The sequence below is a fragment of the Anguilla rostrata genome, chromosome 13, assembly GCF_018555375.3.
Source record: "Anguilla rostrata isolate EN2019 chromosome 13, ASM1855537v3, whole genome shotgun sequence".
NCBI classification, from domain to species: Eukaryota; Metazoa; Chordata; class Actinopteri; order Anguilliformes; family Anguillidae; genus Anguilla; species Anguilla rostrata.
Window position 1 is genome coordinate 30,354,410 of NC_057945.1, and position 23,011 is coordinate 30,377,420.

The following is a 23,011-nucleotide window of genomic DNA, read 5'->3' on the forward strand; positions in this document are numbered from 1 at the left end:
CATTGGCTGTGCTGCTTTTTGCAGGCTCCACTTGCTGCAGCTCACAGAATTACACTCATTCTGCACCACTCCAGCCACCACTGGAGTTCGGATCAGCTTGCAGGTACTGAGGGGTTTTAGTATTTCTGGCCGTTTAGCAGGGGATATGTATTGTGATCCCTGTTTGATCGGTCAGTGCATGCTGGTGCATGTACAGACATATATAAAGATGATCCATTCAGCACCAAACCAAAAAATTATTACTTTGCACATTCATTAATATAATTAATCTAAATACATGAGTTGTCCTGATGAATTGTTTTTTATTTAACTGATCACTATGTTCATCTCCACTGAGATGTATTTAGCTATTTTATCAGAACTCGTACCATTTAAATATAATTATGCAAGGAACAATGAAAACTAACTAATGGACATTGTTAATGGATGGTTAGGCTATGCAATAAGGGCAGCCTATTTTTTAAAAAGTACCACTGGAATGTCAGTAACAATTCCAGTGAAGGGCTTAAATAAAAAAAAAGGGTTTTTTTAACAAACATTAAAAGGAGTTCAGAGTAACCCCGATGTGTGTTTAAATGTGCACGGCTCTTGAGACTCACAATTTTGTACTGATTAGAGGAGAAATTAAAAAGGAATTTTTTTATTTTTTATAAATGGACAGTTAAAAATTAATCAGTCATAACCACAACAATTAAAGGCTGGGTTGTTGAGTTCAACTATATTACTGTGGAATGGCATTAGAAATGTATCATCTTAAATTAGCTGCAGTAATCAACAGTTCATAGTTACTGGGAATTCCAGCCAATTACATGAAATCACCATTTTGCAGTGCTATTCGTATAGATATACAGCACGCATGTCCAAATTAATGCAGCCTCATTCCAGAAGCATACAAGGTCAGGCATGCTGCAACATTGTTTCTCAGTTGGAGATGCTGGGGAGTCAAAATACTTAAAATCGGAAAGGACAAAATGGTCAATCGGGGGAGGATATTCACTGTTCTGGGACAGTAATCCAGTTTTGGCATTTCAGGGTGGGTTCAACCCCGAATCCCCCCTCCCGGCTACATGTCTGACACTGTTACATCGTGTCACTTCATTTCAAGCATTGCCCAAGAGGCCTCTTCTTCTTTTTTTTTCTTCTTTTTTTTTACAAGCACAGCCAAAAACTATAGATGGAAAAACAGGAAAGCAGAAAACTCAATGACTCTGCACTGTCTTCTCCCCACTCAGCCCAGATTCTTGGTGTGACCCAAAAGGACCAGCTGAGCTTCCCTGAACACACTGAGTTGAGCACCCGATCCTACAGATTCTCCCGCACTGTAACATCATCAGAAGAATCTGCCCCTTCCCCCAAGAGGCGATACAGCTACTTGTACATCTCTTGTCTGGACCACTGTAACGTTTCGATGGCCGGCTTAACCAGGCCGTGCTAACAGGCCAAAGAAACTGGTCCAGAATGCTGTTATTCACCCGGTCTTCAACCTGCCTAAGTTCACACATGCCACGCTGCTACTTCTGAACACCCTTCACAGGCTTCTGGAGGCTGCCCACATCCAGTTCAGGTTCACTGACATAGCAAGCTTCAAATGATACCGCCTCTTCCTAGCTTCAGACAATGATGACACCATTCACTCCATGCAGACCTCTGTTCAACAGCCTCTGGGAAGCTGGCTGTCCCATCCTTTTGAGTTCCTTTTGGTTCCTAGTCCGATGGTGCAACAACCCTCCCCAAGCAGTCAGAAAGACATAATCACTGGCTGACTTCTGCAAACATCTCAGAACCTTTTGATAGTACACCTCAATGTTTCAGCAAAATTCAGTTTTTCAATCTTAAAAATTATATTCTCTTGACTAGTTTCATTAAATTTAATACCCATTCTCTCATTTTATCTTGGAGATATTGAGGTAAGAACCTTGATATGCGCATTTATATGATTGCAGGAGTAAAATTAACTTTTTGTAAGTAGATTTGGCTAAAAGCTACTGTAAATTGTAATAGCAAATTATAAAAGTGCACCATGACCCAGTATGGCATGATATGCTTTTTTTTTTTTTACAAGTTTCTAACTATTTCACATTTTAGAAGTGTACACAAAGACACAATATTTTCCTTCTACGAGAAATTTCATTCCTGTTGCAGTTTATCTGATCAGATTTAGGTTAATTTCCATGAACATTTACTTAAGTGTAGATATATACCTGCCTGCCCTGGTGTGGATAAGTTCCAACCAGCATCACCCCTAGCTCCCGTGTTTATAGACAAGACTGCCTCCTCTTTTATCAGTATTTAACTGTCCATGGCGGCACTGAGCACATCAACTCTGAAAAGCTGAGCAATCCACCACAACGACTTAATGCTTTCAGCACAAACTGACAGCGAGAGTCTGAAGTATGAAAATCCACTTTTGGAATACGGGAGATGAAGCTCCATGCTCATTATGTTTCCTAGTCACAACACTGATCACAAGAACAATCCTCATAGAGTCTGTCTCTGGTGAGTGGCAACTGTGAACATCCCATAATTCCACATCCGGCTCAAGAAATCTACACACCTTTAAAACTCCTCGCTCTAATGCACTTGTTCACCGGGGAGAGACAAGAGTGGAAATAAAAAAAAAGGCTTCTTTTGTTCGGCAGACATGAATAGAATTGTAAAGGTTGTAATTTAACTGTTGGAACTACAAGAACCCGTTGGCTCTAATAATGGCTTGGATGTTGTAATTTGTGTGAGGATTTGCCGAGACGGGGCCTTAACCGTGTGCCGTAATGCTACAGTGCTTTTTAAAATGAATCACTGCAGGGGCAGAAAAAAGGGGGAGGAGGGGGTGGGGGGGGGAGAGAATGCCAAGAAATGCACCAGAGATGACCCAAAGGAAAGGAAAAAACAAAGGGAGAAAGACCACGCGGAGGCACAAAAAGCAAGTCGGACCATAAAAAACTGCCTGAGACAACAGACCGATACACCCCCCAATGCTTCCACAGAGCGCAAAAAAGGCACAGGTAGTGTCCAAAAAGGTGGAAAGACTTAAATGGGTAAATGAGGAACACAAATAAATCTGAAATAATAAATCTTTACTGATTCAGACTATCCAATTAATTATGGATTTTTTAGTTTTTGTTATTTTATTTACAGAAATCAATCTAGGTGAGGTGTGCGTGTGTGTGTGTGTGGGGTGGAGTATGAGGTTACTCATTATGTTTTTTTCCCCATTACAGTAAAATAACACTAGGGCCTGGAGGATTAATCAGGTGGTTTATAGTTCATTTAAATTCATTTTGTTTGCCACCACCAAGAGGACGATTATTTCAAACCACAAGTCAATCACCTCAGTTAATGGTGACTATTGTATTATCCAATCCATTAATGTCTTCCAACAATGTTCTAAGCAATGTTCTGCTAGTGTTCCTTTACTGCGCTGGCGCTGTGTGTAATGCCCATCTCCATAAGCCTTGAATAAAACCCAGTATATTTCAGATGGATTTCGGATGATACACTGCAGCAGAACATCTTCATCTGGTTAGCTCAGGAGGCAGCCATGTGAATGCATCTCTTAGATTCTGTGTGCTAAATGTTCCTACTTGGACAATGTTTCGCCATGTTTACCACATACGTTTTAAGAAGTCATTTTAGGTGATATACTTATACTCAGTAAGAATACATGCAATTTATGTATTGCCTGTGGCCATCTCAGACTGTTTGGTTTTTTTGTGTTTTATGTTTTTAAGACCTGATCTATTTTCATTTTCTCCAGCAGTTCAAGATACTAAGTGGCAAGATGTACAAAATAAACAAAATCATTTGCATGCAGTGTACCAGTAGGATGTTGTTTTACTGTGTCATTAGTCTTTGTTGTTTGTGCCCATGCTTCCCGTCCTCCAGACTTATTCCTAAAATCATGTTATTATTTTGCACCAATGAGCACCTCATACAGTATCTACTCCCTAATTGTATAATTAGTCACATGTCTGTGGTTATTGCCTAACAACCACTGAATTTAGAGACCCTACAGGGATACTAAAGGAATAACTGCTGACAGCCCAGATGGTCACATGGTCAGTGATTTCTCAGTGAGTTTTAATGCACTCGTATGTATTTACTCTTTTCACAATGCAAATTCCCGTCAAGTAAATAATGGGAATTTATCTCATTTGTTCTCTTCTTTTTCTCTCTTCAGAGAGTGATGAAGAGTCTAAAAAGAGGGAGAGATAGAGCAAACTCATCGTGTAATTAAATTATGAGCAGGGAATGCATCCAGCACTTTCTTCTACAAGTCTTCTATTCTGTCCATCTATCTCTGATGCAACTGTGTATAGCAGATGAAACAGAACACAAAGCTAATTGCATTACCTTTCCATCCCCAAAGCATAATTGGCATTGACACAAAACAGCAGAGGAACTGAAGGGACTGTTCCTAGTTATTATTTTTAATCAATGCTATTATATTAATATAGTTAATCACAGTTTATAGCTATTTGCTTTTAATTCAATATCCACAGTAAAATTCCCTAGGTATTAGAGAAATGTTAACACATATCTGAACATTTTAATTAAAACGTGACAGAGAAATCAGAAATAATAAATGTAAATAGAAGCTTTGGAAATGTATAATTTAGAGTATAGAACGATATAGCATTCAAAACGTTATTGAATGTGAAAGACTGCAAGAGAGAGGGAGAGAGAGAGAGAGAACAAGTGAGGGATAGAGAGAGAGTAAAAGAAAGAGCCATATTTGATGACATTAACAGAATTGAATGTATGCCAATGCAGCATATGTTTAATTGAACGGTGATAGAGATCTGAGGGGCTTCAGTTCTGTGAGAAAATGTGATTTTCTTTCCGGCTTGTCCTCCTCATAATGCACTGCATGAGCAGGGCCACGGGGTGTGCTGTATCACAGCACGCAGCCAGATTATCTGCCCAGGGACTCTGCCCACCTGGCCCTGCAGCACAGCAGGACAGCCAAGGCTATAACTAGGACAACTGGCCCCCAAGATCCCCGGGGATGGCCATACTTGTTCTTGGCTGTGCCTGTGCAGCCATTACTATAGAACAGACTAAACTGGCATGGAGAGGTTATGATTATAAATGTGATTTTACACACACACACGCGCGCAGGCATGCGCACGCACACACTCACTCACTCACATGCACACACAGACGCACACACAAACTCTCACACACACACGCACACACGCACACAAGCAGACACACACACACACACACAAACTCACACACGCAGACACACACACAGACAAACACACACACACACAAGCATAGTTTGCCCCCATTTAGCCTCTTTCGATAGTGTTGGCTCCAAATAGGCCCAGCTCTGCCTGGCCTTCTGTTCATTCTCAAAAGGTAAACATGTTGGAGTGGAGGAGTGCCTGGCTGTGACATTGCCAAACAATTTATTTTGATGATTGCCTGTGTAATAAAGTATCACAACACCTCCCACGCAAGCGCAGTACCGACCCACAATAAAATGAAGCCGTTCCGTCTCTGGCTGATTTAGTCTTGAGTGTGAAGCCCAATGTCTTATCAGTTACCAATTCCATTTTTTTTTTCTTTTAACATATGTCTACGGAGACGTTTTCACTTTCAGAAGTACACCCTGTTTCTCAGTCTGATAGCTCTAGCATCTTCTTAGGTGTTCAAACCAATACATTCATCAATACATTCTCTGGCTGTCACTGAAGAAAGTGATGAATGGCACTCTCAGGAAACAAAAGGAATCCAAGCAATTCACTGTACCTGACCTTCACTTCATGTATTGATCTTTCCAGTTTTAGCTCTGTACTCCAGCACATTGGATTTGAAATAAAACAATGAATAATGAGGTTAAAGTTCAGACCGTCAGCTTTAATTTGAGGGCATTTGCATCTATATCAAGTGACAGTCTGAACTTTAACCTCATATTCATTGTCTCACTTCAAGTCTAGTGCATTGGATTACAGAGCCAAACCAACAAAAATTATGCCACTGTCTCAGTACCTTATGCACTGCACTATAGGAAGGAACCCCTCTACTAATGAGGGATAAAGTTTGCCTATTCAGAGTACTTCCTGCAACTCCAATACAAGAGTGTAAGTGTGCTGCCAGTCAGCGCTAAAACTCAGGTGAAAGAACTGATGCTGATGATGATGGTTATTATTATTATTATTATTATTATTATCCCCATAATTATTCCAGGCAGGCATCATTATTCAGGGTCACATACACAGCAGACGGGCAGATATGCTGCTTATACAGCAGGAAGATGCACAGTGCCAGTGCTTAGCACATTATTACCATCAGAATCAGGTCCAGCACAGACAGACCTGCCTTTCCAAAGAGTAACACTTAATTAAAGTTAATATTTAAAAAAGGATAACACATTTTCTGAACCTTTCTGATGAGTACAAACGTGCTGGAAGGAAGGGGTATGCTCTGGCAGGCCGTTGGCGTCGCTGTCCAGTATACTGGCATCATCTCTTCATTAGCGCGCTTTGTTCCATTTGGCCATATCAGCGGGACAGTGTGCCCACAGACACAAGAAACAGGCCGCGGGAGGTCCTTTCACAGCTTGCAAATGCATTTTAAATAAAAACGCAGACCAAAGTAGGCGCATGTACAGATGGGAGATGGTCAAAACATACTCTGGGTAATTTATAAAACTCGCCAGCAGCTTCTCTTGGACTTTTAAAATCTGTGCAATTGTATTTTTTTTTTTTACAAATTCAGTATGGTGGCATCTTAATTATTAGCTGCATCACCAGATTTCACACAGCTGTATACTACATTTTTTTTGCATTTAGAAGACATGTGTTACTGTGCATCCTCTGCAGAGATGCAGATTCCTGCAGGGATGGAACAGGCCTTTAAAATAGTTTTTGGGTGGGTGGGTGGATATTAGCTATGTGTGTGTGTGTGTGTGTGTGTGCGTGCGCCTCTGTGTGGTGTGTGTGTGTGTGTGTGTGTGTGTAAGTAGTGCTTATACAGTATATATGTGGCTGACCCTTACAGTGCAGTAATATGTCCAGAGCCTCTGGAAGCTGGAGCCCTAGGGCAGTGTGGTGAGTGCAGTGTAAGTGGGGTGAAAGGATCCCAGCATGCCACTTCAGCAGAAACCTACAATGCATCTTTATGTTTCATATATTTTTCCCTCATAATTAAACAAAGGCAAGCTCTGTAGTTTCAGTGGTTTGAATGCTACAGTTTGAATGCTACAGTTTCGGTGCTTCGTAGTGAAGAGACAGTGTGCGGATGAGCACTATGGATGCAGGTGCATGTCACTTTAAACACCCGACTGAATCGTAAAAGCTGATGCAGTGCATCGGCAAGACGCAGAATCAATTTCTGGTGTGATTAATCTGTTTTGGAGGACTACAATCGCAGTTCACAAACCTTAAGTCTCAGCAGAGGGGCTGTGCTTCATGACAGGATAGGATTTTACCTGTGGTGCACGCACAAGATATTTCACAACTGATCTCATTCTGATTTTCATTTAAAATAGTATAGGACTCACTTTCTCTCCGTCATTTCTTCTGACTTTCAAGCTTTTTCTTTTCCTTTCTATATGTCCCTTTGAGTATGCTTACTGTCTTTCTCTCTGGGATCTCCTTCTCAAATGCAGGCATCACACATGCCCACACACATACACGTGCACACACACGCACTCAAACTCACACTCACACACAAAATGATAAAAAATACATATATAAGATATGCATTCAGTGACCAACCATTCAGCCTCCTTCAAAATGCCAATGCATTGTGGCTGGCGCAGCCAGTTTTATGCAACAAATGAATCTCAATCAATGCAAAACAATTTGAAGCAAGCAATGAATTTTAGTTAAAAAGGAGTCCGTCTACTCTGTGACCTTATGCAAACAAACATTTGGCTCCGACAAATGGTCTTAAGAGGGAATGGTCTGGCTGTCTTTTTTTTCCAGTACACAGTTGGATGGAGGGAATTGTTGATGGAACTAAGCTATTTTCCCAGCTGGTAGAAAAACTATAATCAATTCTGAGACAGCAGATAAGAGTGCCAAAACCAATGAGGCTCAGTGTTTTGTACTAGTGCAATTACACCAACGTCCCTCGGCTCGGCTGAAGCCAATTCGGCCGACAGAGAAAGCTTCGAGCCATTCTGCACACAGGATGCTATCTTGAACCTCGGAAAACCATGAAACTAGAAGGTTTGCTGTGGGAATTATTTTATAGTAGGTCTGAAATTCACTGCTGACCACCAAGAGTAACATTAGGTACATACTGCCTACAAATACAAGTCCATTGTTCAAATCGTGAACATTTAATAACTATTCAATAATAAGTATAATAATTCATAGCTAAAAGAAGCTAAAAGAAACTTCCACTTAAAAAAAATGGACTGAACTGCAGAGAATGGTAGAAGAAAGAAATAATAAAATTGGTTTCTCTGGTTCCTGTTTAAAACTGCCTACTTTCTGCCATTCACATAAATAAAATGCTGTTGAGGAAAGACAGTGGAGCAATACCCTATGCTAATACCTCTAATACCTCACCTTATACTGTATGTATTGTGACACACACATAGGAATGTGTATGTACACAAATATGCATATGCAGAGACACACACGCACACACACACACACACACACACACACAACCGCTAACCCCCCACCCAGCCAGATTCAGACCCTGGCCATTGCAAATGGAATTGACAGAGCAGAAGCCTGTTCATGCTCCTCTGTGGGCCTGCTTAGCAGATGGGCTCCTAAATGCTGTTTGTTTGTTTGCTGTGGGTACAGACGCCAGCGCACTGTGACCGAGTGCCTTCCGTTTATCTCTCCCTTTTGCCTTCACAGACATACGGCCAGTGTGTGCATGTGCGTTTGTGTGTGTGTGTGTGTGTGTGTGTGTTTCTGTGTGTATATGTGTGGATGTGTGTGTGTGTTTGTGTGTGTGTTTGCGTGTGTATGGGTGTGTGTGTGTGTGAGAGAGTGTGTTTCTGTGTGTATATGTGTGGATATGTGTGTGTTAGTGTGTGTGTGTGTGTGCGTTTGTGTGTTTAGAAAGTGGGTAAGGATTCTTCTGACGCGTTTCTAATAAACACACCTTTCAGCTGAATCATTGCACAACTTGAATCACTGTTTGAATCATTTGTCTCAATAAAGAGAGAATTGGCAAACAAAGAAGAAAAGAAAATAAAAAAAGAAAAGATTGCCAACCTAACCATCCCTATTTTCTTTGAATACATAAAAATTCCCACCGTCTCATTTCACAGTCTGCATTCATTACAGAAACAGCCTGTAAAAGTTGCAATCAACATGCAAATAGGTTTAAATCCTCCTATTTCCCTAAATCATATTTCTAGACACATCTGAGGTACAGAGAAATAAACAAATAAAATTTTTTAACACATTCTGTGTGTTAGGAAGAAGAAATATAAACATACCGTGAATGCAACTATTTCTGTAAATCCACTGCACTAAAAACAATTAAACAACCTTTAAAACAGCTTCTCTCCGTGTCAAATTCGAGCTAACCGTGACAAACACTCACAAACACTCAGGGTCAAAATGTACTAGAAATGTGTGCGGTACTCACCACGTCCTGAAGGCCCAGCGGTATCTGTAGTGAAAAGCGAGAAAATGACATTAGTTTTACAGTCAATGTGAGTCATTACTCACAGTCATTACCGCCAAAAATCCAAACCTGACACAGGCTGTCCCATACAGAACAGCAGTAACTTCCACAAAGCACCAGTAGTGAAGCAGCCCCGCAAAACTTCAGCAATGGTCCGAGAGACGGTTAGAGCTCGTAAACGTGCAATCGACTATGACCCCTGAGTTCAACAAGCATGACACCTTGATTATTTCTGTAATGGCTTAGGAACTGGCCATTTGGCCAGAGGGCTGCGAGTGCAAATCACTGTTGGGGCACTGCAGTTCTGCCCATGAACAGTGGTCCAAATTCAATACGTTTAAATAAATATTGAGTTGTGTCGATATGCTATATGTACATGTAAATATGGAAATCACCCTGGAATAAGGTCCATGTTGAACAAATATATTAGCACACCACAGCCCTTGCCAAAACATAATGTGTGTGTGAGATATATGGCAGAAGAGGGAAGACACAGCTAGCTATGAATCAGGGCTGGTGCTTTTTTGTGTTTACTCAAACCAAAAATCCAAATCCAAACTCCACAGGCTGTCCCATAACAGACAATGAAAACAATCAAATCATTTTTTCCAATACTTCTCAGTTTTCCATGACACTCATTTTGCTCTTTCCACATTCATAATTATCTGTAGGTTTCTACCTTCCCTGCTAAAGAAAGCAGCAACAGTAAAAAGTCATTTTTCTGTTCTTTAACAGAAGCTGCACGGGCGGAGAGAGAGGTGGGTGGGTGGTGATTTGTTTAATGCTTCAGAGACATGGTCCCATCCCTGTTCCCCAAAGGGAGAAACTGAAATTTGATGAGGCCCTTCTTTTTTTCAGGGCTTATTTAGCATTTTGGGCGAGCCTCGTTCTGGCAAAAGGCACAGAGAATAGCTGGGCTAAGATCAAACCATTGCCCCGTGAGCCCCTAGCCTGTGGCTCAGGTATGGAGAACACATTTGGAACACAATGCCTCTGTGCTGCTTCCTCCACAATGGGAACTAATTTCACTGTTTGCTGCCATTATTTGAAGGCCCTCAATTAACTCTCAGCTGAGCTATTATGCATTTCCAGGGAGAAGAAGAAAACAAAAACCAGTCTGGCTGGGATGCCAAATTTATTCATTCTTTATTTATTTTGGGGCATCTTCTTTAGGCACAATTAGTATCATGCCCTTCTACACAATAGAAATCCATCAATGAACTAAACACTTCCTTCATCTCTGTCATATTCAAGCAGGAACATGACAGAGATGGACACTTCCAATAATATAAATCCACTGATGTTTTGCTTTCAACTCAGCCTGTACTTAGAACACTGTTTCAACTCTGGGAGAATGCACACACCACAAAACATAAACAGACACACCACACACTTGCTTCATCACACACTTGCCTTTATAAAAATTCATATTACCCAAAATAGGACACTCTAATATATATATATATATATATATATATATATATATATATATATATGGCGCTCTTCTGAGTTCACTGATGTGTTATATAATAATAATAAAAATATATTATAATAATAATAATAATCATCATCATCATTATCATCATCATCATCATAAACATTCTCTGAGGACTACACCACCTGTGCAAAGTCAATTCACTGTTCAACCAGCATATATTTATCATATCTGCTGCTTTCCTTTTTATTTCTAGCAAACAAGCTATTATTTATACTGTCAAAAAAATAATTGCAAAAACGTACATATAAAGGTTTGAATTCCGCTGAGATTATAACTAATGAATTCCTTCATTTGGCGTGATTTTAAGCCACTGTAGCACTCTGGTGAGCTCAATTATTCTCTCCTACCATCTTCTCTGGGTATACAGACAGTATTTATTGCATCTGACTGTTATTTTATCACAAAGAGTTGTCAGGGGCACTTTGAGGACTGGGCAGTTAGGAAGTGTGATGTTAATGTACCGCTGATGGTAGCTACAGTCACCATCTGAATGGCATGATACATACTTTCCGTCCACAAACCTGCAGGAGAAAGGTCAAAGCTATTTTTCCTCTTTGATTAATCATGTGAAAATATCAGTTTTCCAAAGCATTGAATTATAGCACTGGCTGAAGTGTCTGCTGTCTGCTGATGTTGGAAGGAATAGATTTATATTCTATCCTCTAAACAGTAAATTTAACAGGGGCAGGAGTGTGTGTGTGAGTGTGTGTGAGTGTGTGTGTGTGTGTGTGTGTGTGTGTGTGCGTGCATGCATACATGCATGCATGTGCGCACGCATGTGTGTGTGTGCGTGTGTGTGTGTGTGTGTGTGTGTACTCTTCTCTGATTAATGAGATCTGAGTAAACACCCTGAGCTCTCCTTTGGAGCCAGTAGGGCCTGCAGAACTGCTTCTTGATGCTATTTACCACTAAACTTGATGCCATCTGGCAGGATTTTGTAATACAAAGTTTTATTACTTTAAGAAAATTCAAGAAACTCAAACTTGAAAATACGAATGTGATTTACTTCACAGGGTCTGTGAAAGGGCTTCACCCGAATTTCAATGTACTCATCTTTCGAAATGCCCAGGTGTTTAGACACTTCCTTCCTGAATGTGATACTACTTCCTTGCAGAATGCAAATGAAGCCTCCTCATCATGCAAAGTACACACTTTCTTATCTAAAACTAAATCCAGATTAGCTGCCTTAATGTGTTCAAGGACTCATTCGACGGCAAAAACACTCAACAAAACACTTGCATAAACCATCAATTATTCATAACAGAAATTCAGGAGCACTTGACAGAGTAAAAGTCAGGTTTAATTAGTAAGGAATTAAGAGAGGTCCTACTGCATACATCACTACGCTCTAGCCCTTCTCCTGCTGTTAACAGGAAATGGCAAGGGAGACTGCTCAATAATTTCTCTGTTAATTAAAACATTTATGCTAGAGCATGGTGTTGTTTCCATTTGTTACAGCCAAGCGGCTAAAAATGGGCTTTGTTTTTGAAGCTCACTTCCTGGTTTAGGTAATGACACCAGTGGTATAAACAATGAAACCAAGACAGTGAAAATACAAAGTCAATATTTTTTTTGAACAAGAACATGTAGTCGGAATAGGTGTTTGGTCTATATCTAATGTCTCCCCGTGTGCTGAGTTATTGCGTCACTTTGACAAAATGCAAATATTCTGCATACGAACCGGGGGCATCACATCATGCTCTTAGCGGGCAATCCAGACCCAGCCTGGACCTAATAACCATAAAAAGGTACTGCCTACTCCCTACTGCGCAGCCTCTGGCTCCAATGTGTACAACACAGCGGGACATCCACGGTTTCAAAAACGCTTTTCACAAGCCCATGGAAAGTCAATGGGCGACGTCTCAGCCACTTTGTCCATATTGTGTTCACAGTTTACGGTTCCAGCACGTCGCTCACATACGAGCAGGGCAATGGGCTGAAGCGGAGCAGTAACATTACCGCAGGTGCGGAGGCAGCGCTGACCATGGCAACAGCTGCCGAGCACATCTCACAGAAAAAGTAAAAAGAAACATTTTGTGACATGAGTGGGGCCGTCTTCTGATGGCAGGATATTGACTAAGCTGTGGCTCATACATAATTTTGCACACACACACACATAAAATATATTAACTGAAAATCTATTCAAAAGTGTTCCATATTAAACTCTCCTCTCAAGGATACTGAGGCAAGTCGATGTTGGTTTATTCAACTAGCTTTCCTGCACAGGAGTCATGAGCAGAACACTTACATGGGAAGTCACGGGCATTGTGTCCCTCTGCTTCACATTGTGGTTTATACACAGATAACATAGCAAGCAGCTGCACTACACTCCCATGACTTCTCCAAAAAAAACAGTGATTCCACTTCCCTGCACCAGGGCCTACAGCCTCTTTATCATTCTCATCCACAGGACTGCTCATCGCTGCAGCTGCAATCTGTCACTGCTTTGGATCGATACTCTTAAGAATGAAGAAAAAACCCCAGGACAGATTCAATACAAATCCTATAGGATCAACACAATTAAATAAGAGGGTTACAGAAAGGAGAAGTGATCTGGGATTTAGAGACATTACATAATCTTAGGAGCACCAAGGCAGCACGATATTGGCTGAATCAGCCATGGAAAAAAAAGGAAAAGAAAACAAGAAGAAGAAGAAGAAAAAAACATCCCAGAGTGCAGGAGTAATTTAATTTCCTCTGCCAACATACCCCTTCAAATGTTCACCATCAGTGCTCTAATCAGCATCTGATTTCCCCTGTTGCTTCGACGACATGGGTCAAACAAGCTGCTCAGAGAACTGCTGAACGGCTGGGACTGTGCTGAGCTAATGCCTGTTGAACAGACACCAGCACTGACCACAAAGAGTCATTAGGGAACTGGCTTTGAACCCAGATTTAAGCCAATCCTGCAGCTGGCGCACCCTCGAGTGCTTAAAAGGATATGCTTCTGAAAATACCCAGAAGTATAGATGGAAAAGAAAGTAAAAGAGTATGTGCTGTATGTAGGTTGCCAGAGCGTCTGCAAAGTAAATAAACGCCCACTGCCTTTGTGAAGATGGCATAGTCATCAAGAGTCCCTACAGATTTCTGCAAAGGTACTCCACTTCCATGCCATTTAGTGATAGTGGATATTAGAGCTGTTCATCAAAGCTAACTGGAACCAGGACCAGAAACTCTGCTTCACAGTGCTGTGATGCTATGCATGTACATACATTGCTCAACATGATACCGCTATTACTGAGCTGAGTTATCAACCAGAACATTCAGATATTCAAGATATATTTTTACGAGCCATATGAATGCATATACTGATACTCTGTAGCAAGAAGGCAGTCCGTACAATTCTCCCATGTCACAGAGCTCATTGATATCATTCAATTTACCTACATTAGTCATATTGCCTTTTCATTGCCGGGTCATGTGACATTCACGGGTGGTGAAGCAAGATGAAAATGGCCTGCTTTGGTTGCACCGGAAAGTGGAGCGTTGCAGGGGCACACCATGCCGAATTCCATCTGCTTTCTCCAAGGGCTTATGCCCAATGGGTGTGAATGATTAAATCATGTAGCTTTGGCTACTTGATGTTGATCTTTCCCAAATGAACGCTGACAAGCTCTTAAGCGTGGAGTGAGCCGCCCTTGATTAGATCACACACATGAAACAATAATCTCCACTTCAAAAACAATCTCCACTTTGTTTAATATAAGGCTTTATATCAGTTCAAAATGCACTTGAACCTCATCACCAGCACACAGCTAAGCCATGATGCCTCTCCCAATTATTGTTAAGCATCAAAATCTCACGGCAATTACAATATTCGTTTAGCATATTGAGTCACCGGATTGCACAGCTCAGATTACAAATACACAATCTAGGGCCTTCCTGATCAGAAATAAAATACTTGTACGGGTATGCTTCTATTTAATCTGGTGTGCATGCATAAATTCTGTAAATACTAAAATATAATATCTTAAAATGCTGACAGGCACAAAAAAGCTCCATTACCTCCCCCATGAAGATGGAAAAGAAGGCATGTGCTGGCGTGTCTTTGAAAATCTCCATTATCCTCTCATTATTAAATCTCACCACCCGTGGTACACCAGCGTATTAGAAAACTGTCCAGCTGAAAATGTTCATCCACCATATTCATGCATATATTTTCATGTGATGCCCCCATCACATAACAGGTCATGTTGAACTGCAGCAAACTGAGTCCTTTCGACTTGAACCTGCAGCCTTCTGGATGAAAACCTTCTGCTTGCTTTTGTGAGAGTGAGTGCTTGTGCATGTGTGCCAACCAAATAATCTGAACATATCTACACGTGCGTTGTCCTTTTAAATGCTGTGTGGACGCAAGTATGCGCATGCTTCTGCATGCAGCCGCTTTTGGGGCAAGAGGTCACTCTTCCTAATGCATTTTGTAAACACACAGGAAAGGGGTTGTTAACTCATAGCAGTGATTAACCAGTCCTGACAGCTCCAGATGTTGGTTCAAATGGAGAGCTTAGCACGAGGTGTGGCAAAGAGGCCTTGCGGGCTTTAAAAAGCTGAGTGGCTTCCTGGTAAGTGCCTGAGCTCCCTGTCTGAATAGGCACCAGAGGTAGAAACAGTGACTCTGCCTCCTCCTCCTGCAGCCTCCCTTCTCCGTTTCCACTTTTGATGATGTCATCCGAGCCTGAGGGTCTTCAGCAGAGGAGTGAACTCCTCGCGCCTCCTGAGGGGAAGTCTTCAGTGGCAGCCTAGTCCAATCAAAAGGGATTACTGTCTACCTCCACCTAGACTTCACTACCACCCCCCAGCCCCCTCTATTGCAGGCTCTATTAACATGCAGTAACAAATGCACTGCTCATTGATGGGCATAGTGCTGGTGCTGGGTTTTTTTTTTTGTTTTTTTTACGGCAAGCAACAAGCAGGTCCGCCAGACTGGCATATACCGGTGCAGTGTGCTGGGAACAGGGTCAGCATTCTGCACAACAGCTTTCCTAATTTCCTTTCGGATTCACTGTGGAGCTGAAACATGATTAGAGCGAATAGGAAAATAGGAAGGCTTCCCCCCTGCAGGTGTAATGAAAGTTAAAAGGATGTGCAGGCACTCAAAATGCAGCCCTTCGGCAGGATAGCTTGGAGCCTGTAAACTAGGTTTGACATCGGTGTGAGGTGACGTGCAAGGTTGCTGGGAGGGCTGGGCATTGCTACCTCATCGCTCTCCGTGCTAATCAAAACACATCAACGTTTGCGATCAAACAGATAAAAAGCGCCGCGCCGAGGCTGGCGGCCTCAGCTCAGTCGCGGGCGCCAAATGAGGGGCGTCGACCGCTTCCGCTCGAGTCGCCGCCGAGCTTCACGCGGCGGCTCGCGTTCCGTTTCCCACGCCACAGAGACCGCTGCTGTAGGAGCGAGTGAAATAAGCGATGCGCGGTCGCAGGACTTGCCTCCATCTGTTCTCACTCCCTTTCCCTAAGACGCCCATTACCATCCCCCGAGCAATCGCACAATGTTCCCGTAACCTTTCCCCCGACACGCTACCGCGCCACAGCGGCGGCTTTTGCTAGAACATTCCGCTTTGGCCCGGGGGCCCTACGCCCAGCATGCACTGCCTGTCATCCCGCACGCACGAAGACCAACGAAAACAACACGGTTCTGCAATTAAACGGGCCCGGTCGGGGACGGCGTAGCGCTCGCACCGCACCGCGCCGCGCCGCGCCGAACACGGGTTCCATCTCCCCAGCGTCTATTTAAGCATCCGCGGCCCCCCCGGGGACGGGCTCTGAGGCACGCGGAGACTCAGAGGACAGCTGCTTTCCCGCTGGTGCAGACAGGTTTAGAATTCAGCGCATTCCCCTGGCACGGCACGGGAAGATTATGCGAGGTACCGCAGCAGGCACTGCTCTCCATCCGCCCTGCATTACATCACAGCCTTCTGACATGACTGAGCTTCGTCCGGGGGACGTATGCTGCCATTCCTGATTGCTTCACATATAATTTTCTGCAAAAACTGACATTTTTAGACTTAACAATAACCTGAAAGCTTCAACGCACCAATGCTATTTATCACCTCACTCAACATGTATATTTTTTAAATGATTATGATAAAGTACATGGTGCTATTTTTATTTTATTCTTTGTGCAGGTAAAAGATTATAGAGTGATGCTGAATATAACTGGAAAAGGTAAGAACAAAAGCCAAGAGAGAGAACTTTTAAAAATCTACGTGTACAGGCAAAAAGGGAAAAAAATTCTATAGGGCGTATGGGTGCTATAACTTAGTTTAACAATTAGTTCATAAAAATGAAAAAGATCCCTACACAGTGTCATTTTGAAGTAGTCATCGCAAAGCTCCAAGGCTGTGCATGAAAATGTGGAAATAATTTTTTCGGAAAGAAATGCTGATGTGTAAAACAACGGAAAGCATAAGTTTTACCACCTGGAAAAACATCTCTTTGATTGACACTCCAAAGCAGCTTAGAACAGTCACATGACCCTGTTGTTCTTCTCTTGTCCTCTCAGCCGTTCTGCTATGGGAGAAATCCACTGTGAGCGGGCCACACAAACCGACGAAACGCGGCACAAAATGGGAAACTGCAACCTTGTTGCAAAAACACAGGGGAGTCATCCAGAGCCTGCTGTGTGCTTTTAAGTAGGTGCGGAGGACCGTGTGATTGAACATGGCATATCAAAGCTCTCATGAAGAGATGGGAGTCAAACGGTTTTTACAAAGTGCCGCTTTAATTCAGCACCAAGGGGTTCATTAGCTGATTTAAGCCCTAATCCAGCGCGGCGTCTAACCCAGCGCCCGTGAAATACAGAGGGCGGATAATGCCGACCGCCCACCCCCCACCCCACACCCCACACCCCCTGAGGCCCCCTATCGCCTTGCTTTAGGTGTAGGAAATTTCAAATTGGATGTATGTGTCCCAGGAGAGGCCCGTTAAGAGTTTAACGAAGGGAAAAGAAGCACAATTCGGGGCAGAGAAGAATATGACTAGGCCATTGTTGTACCTGGTAAAAATACCACCCATCACCTCATTAGTACCTGGTACCTGGACCCAGGGCTTCACCTGCTGCTGATGCTACCTCAAAGTGGTGCCAAGCTTACACCGGGTCATGTTAAGAAATAAACAACACAAAACTAGCACAAGCAAGTGCAATGCAAAAGCAGAAAAGATTAATGCCTCCTCCTCACCAGGAGTGCATGGTTCTCACCCACATTAACTCTTCCCATCTCTCACCCTCACGTACTCACAAAAGCTTTTTATAAGGCCCAGATGTGGTCTAACTTCAATGCATTTTAAAACTTGAAATCTGAGAAAGATTTATGTAACAGTCACATTTTTCAAGTATGCTCTACATTTTTCAACTGCTTACATAAAATGAGCTGTGAAAATTAATTTAATAGGATTTTTTACTAATGTACCAGAATTCAGCAGTTGCATAATTTAATTGTTCAAAGTCAAGGACAGGGCTTTCTCCAGTTACATCTCACCGGGGTCATGAGACAAAGCAAATGGGTGCCAGTAACACATGGAACCCGTGATCATTTAGAATTATCCAGAATATGAATTGTAATATTCCAGTGGTTTTACCTGAATCCAGTCGGTGTACAGGTTAGCTGTTAGTTCTAATAGATATGCCCACAGGTTTACACCAGAACCAGCAACAGAATGAGACGGAGCTGTGGTGGTGACTATACTATGAAAAGGGTAATGCTCACATGTAATTAGTCTTCTTAAGGAGCAACGGAAGTGTGAGCAGTGTGGGAGGGGCCTAAAAGCTACGGGCGGGGCCAAAAAGCTATGGGAGGAGCCAAAATATTTTAGAGGTGCCAAAAAGCTATGGGAGGAGCTTGGAGAAACCTGTGTTGGCCTAAAACTATGGGAAAGGCTGGGAGGATCATGGTGTCCGAGTGAGGTGATGTGTAAGGTTTCTGGGGGCCTGCTGGAGGGGTATCGCTAACACATCACTCTCCATGCTGATCAAAATCATCAACGTCTAGCATAGAACACGTGACAAGCAGCGCGCTAATGCTCGCGGTCACAGCTGAACTGCAAGCGCAACGAATGGCAGCGTGTGACCAATCTGAAAATTTGCCTTTTTAGGGTTTAGCCTCTGAGAAATAACTGCTGCCTCCCTAAATACCATGGATGCAATGCATCAATGAGTGGCAATGATGGCTGTTTAATTACAGTGTAATTATGTGGGTATCTGGCAACCTGAGAGGGTTTTCAGCCTTTTCCTGCATTTTCTGTGCTGTTGCACAGTTAGGTCATTAGCAGCTAGACATATTAAGTCCGTGGCACTGAATTTAATGGCACAAAACAAACATAGCAACTAGGTCCATCGCCTATATTATTATATTTTTACTAGTCTTTTTTATTTTTATTTTTTTTATTTTATTCAAGCTCTGATCTTCAAGGCTTTTGCAAGTTTCAAGATCACAGCAGCCACTATTCCTACATGAAGTCATTTCAAGGTAATGACGCCAAGTACATCAAAAGGATTTAAACAGCAGGTGCTTTGGCCCTGTAGCCACTTGGGATTAACCATACTGCCAGAGCCCCCAACATAACGCAAGCTTGTTTTTCTCAGAATTTCCTGTAGCAAATTACGCCAATCTGAAACAACGAAAGAAAAAAGGAGACTTTTAGCAAATAGCACTTATATTTCAGGGCAATCAAAATGGCAACACAGAAAGTCAATAAAATAGCTGTAAGGCAATTTAATGCTGTCATTACAAGTGCTGCCAAAATCATTACGCCTGCAGTTATAGAAAAACTCATATAAATTAAATAAGAATGGGAAATGAGTTTGCGTACTATGTATTTACATATATAAGAGGCAAAGCCCAATATTTAGCCTGGTGTTCCCTCATTTGCATTAAGGAACAGTGACTATAGGCAGCAAGTGAATTAATCAGCTGGAAGAATTAAAAGCTGTCTTGCTGGAGCAGTATGATAAGAGGCCATGCTGAGCTATGCAGGTCTCCTCTACCAGATTAATCTCAGCATCACATTACCTCAGGCACAATCCTGCCATGCGTATGCACCTTTAAGAAATGCAGAGTTTTAACAAGAGGGGGGAGATGTGGATATCCGCAAATCATTATCTTTGCTGGCGGACAAGCACTCCAATTGAATGGGGAGGCCTGCCGTTGTTGTTACAGACCAGGATGTATAGCCTAGTAGGAGTCACGGTAAGAGTGTGACGTTTGGCTGTGGTGCTATGGTCATTATGGAGCCCAATGCTGTAGATGCTGATCTATGCTCATAACAGTTCATATGATCATATCATAATCATGCAATGAGCTGCTGGGTGACTACTCCTGTTAAGACACTGCTCTTGTGTATGGATGCGCCCTATGACACGATATCAGTGCCAGCAAATCTGGGTGGCGGCTAGTGTAAAACTGGCCGCCACCCAGGTTTCCCGGCGCTGATAGGAAGAAGTTTCATTTGGTGGGATTTTCAATGTCTAACCATTCATACTAGTAGCCTCCTCGAGTTGACCTGACACCCGCCCTGCCTGCGGCTGCTGTCTATGAAGTACACGCCTACGCAATGACTGAACAGCATCCCAGTTGATGGACTGAGATTGAGAGAGTAGACATAGCTGCCAACAGCACAGGCTTTAGTAGAGGGCAGTTGCATGCCTGAGCTCGCAAATGAACAAAGACAGACCGTGGAAAATACATTCTAACGCACTGTATGCTATCTGCAGTGAGCTGCAGTTCTATTCCATAGAAGAGCACACACTGATAGAAGTAAAGACTCAGCATGTTTAATGGTGGGAGAAGAGCAGGAAGATAGAGAGTGCTGCTGCAGAGGAGAGGAGAGGGAATACTCCCACCGGAGAAAATGGAACTTAAGTGATCCTGAAAAGAGCTACCCCACTTTCGAGGCTTTCCTGGCCTCTGTTTCAGTTTACTTTAACTGAGAGATTTTATTAGCAAAACAGAAATATGTGTTTTCCAAAAACGTAATACGTATCCAGTGTATGGATACAGTCAAATACCAGGAAAACGCAGTGTTTCAATACAGTGACCCAGTGTTGCTTTGGATGTATTTGTGTATCTTATTGTGTTTTTATGGTGCGCATAATAATGTAATTGATGCATACGCACGTGCGCGCGCAAACACACGCATGTGCGCACACACACAAGTACGTATATATATATATATACATATATATATATATATATATATATATATAAAACCCTTTGATGCATATGTGCATATGTTATGAACAATGCCAACCTATGGTTTAGAGCCTTTTTCTTTGAGGCTCTCCTTTTTAGAGTGCAAACTATATCTTTAAAGCTACAGATCACCTATGGCTGTTTCTTGCTGCAGGATTCATTTTCACAACAAAGGGGATGAGTTGCTGATTCACCATAAACCAGTCACTGAGGAAACATTTTTGAAGGGTGGACCTAACTAGCTAGCCTGCATTGTTTAGGGTTGATTTGCTCAAGGTCATAGTACTTGTCAAAGTGTGGGGAGAAAAACCATGACAAAGTCACACATTTTTCAGGAAATCCAAAACATTCAAATGAATCATAACAGCAAAAGGTTCAAAATATAGTGTTAAGACACATATTGTTTTTATGTACAGCAGACATTGAGATTAGCACATCTTGTACAGTACAATGATACATTAAAAATTAATTTATATGCCTCATATTTTACATATCTGTTCATACAACAGATTTTTACTGAAAATGGTTTAAGTTCATATATATTTCTAAAGGTTAAAACAACCATGCCCCTTCCAGGGTTCAAAACTGCATCTTTCTGGGTATAAACACAGTTCTCTGACCACTACCCTACATGGGAAAATGCATTCAGTAGGGGGAGATATCCAGGCTATGACCTGCACAAACACTGCCCCCGTATAGCCCTATTACCTTAGCAAACTCCAGTTTACCATTTAAACATAATTATACCTCTTTGTTCTTCACCAGGCAAATAAATAAAAACACTTCTGTTTGTCAGTGTCCTCTGGGAAAAAAAAACTTAAAAGCTTTCTTCCCAATAATTTTGTAAGCGAAAAGCAGAATCCTCTTTCTGCATTTCGGTTGCAACTAAATGAGTGATTAGCCTGGTCATCAGAGGGCAGGCTCTTCATCTGTCTACCATGGCAACAGCACTGTGCAGGAGCATGGAAAAAAGAAACCTTTCATTCTGATGCAATTCTCAGGATGTGTCTCCACGGGAAAACTTGCTGCGCTTTCTCTTTGGAGGCTTCACTGCACCACTGGCGATCATGACATCATGAGCTTGAGAAGAAGCTCAGGTGCTGACATCGGAAAGTGATATTTTCCCACTCTTGCACGAAGCTGATGATGGCACTGCTAAGACCGACGTTAATAAAAGGGATATTATTGTTTCAAAGCTAATCTATAATCACACTGCCTAACTTTCAGGGACGTGCCACGACAGAGTCTACTTACAACCTACCCAGCAACAAACAACTGGCATAGGCTCTCCTGAGCAGATTAACTTATTCAGGCCTTTATCATGGAAGGGACATGTACTGTAGAGCCTGAGGATTTCTGCAATCGAGAGACCATGGACGGAATCATGAAATTCAGTATATAATTTTATACAAAATTATATACATGTATACTTGCTATTTCATATTGTCCACTAACTGCAAGACAAGTGAGAGAATGTCAGTCAAACTCAGGTGCTAGGTAACAAGTATTCCAGTAAGCAACAGACTCCAGGATGTGCTTTCAGCGTAGGAGAAGACTATGAACAACACATCGTTTTACCTCAATACCAGAATGTCTTTCACTCAACTCCCATATCATGTAAACGCGCTAGTTCTCTGACGTATCCAGCTATCCAGTACATGTCTATGTGACATTTCACTTGCAAGCCAAAGGCATTCCCACACAGAACAAAG

General features: G+C 42.2%; 1 protein-coding gene across 1 annotated transcript in view; it reads right to left on the reverse strand.

The window, feature by feature from the left end:
- Positions 1-23,011, reverse strand: part of LOC135237397 (cadherin-4-like) — a 218,278-nt gene that overhangs the window by 115,149 nt on the left and 80,118 nt on the right. The window contains exon 3 of the mRNA XM_064304530.1: positions 9,571-9,594. Within this exon, the coding sequence (XP_064160600.1) occupies positions 9,571-9,594 (24 nt within the window). The remainder of the gene's footprint in view (positions 1-9,570; positions 9,595-23,011) is intronic.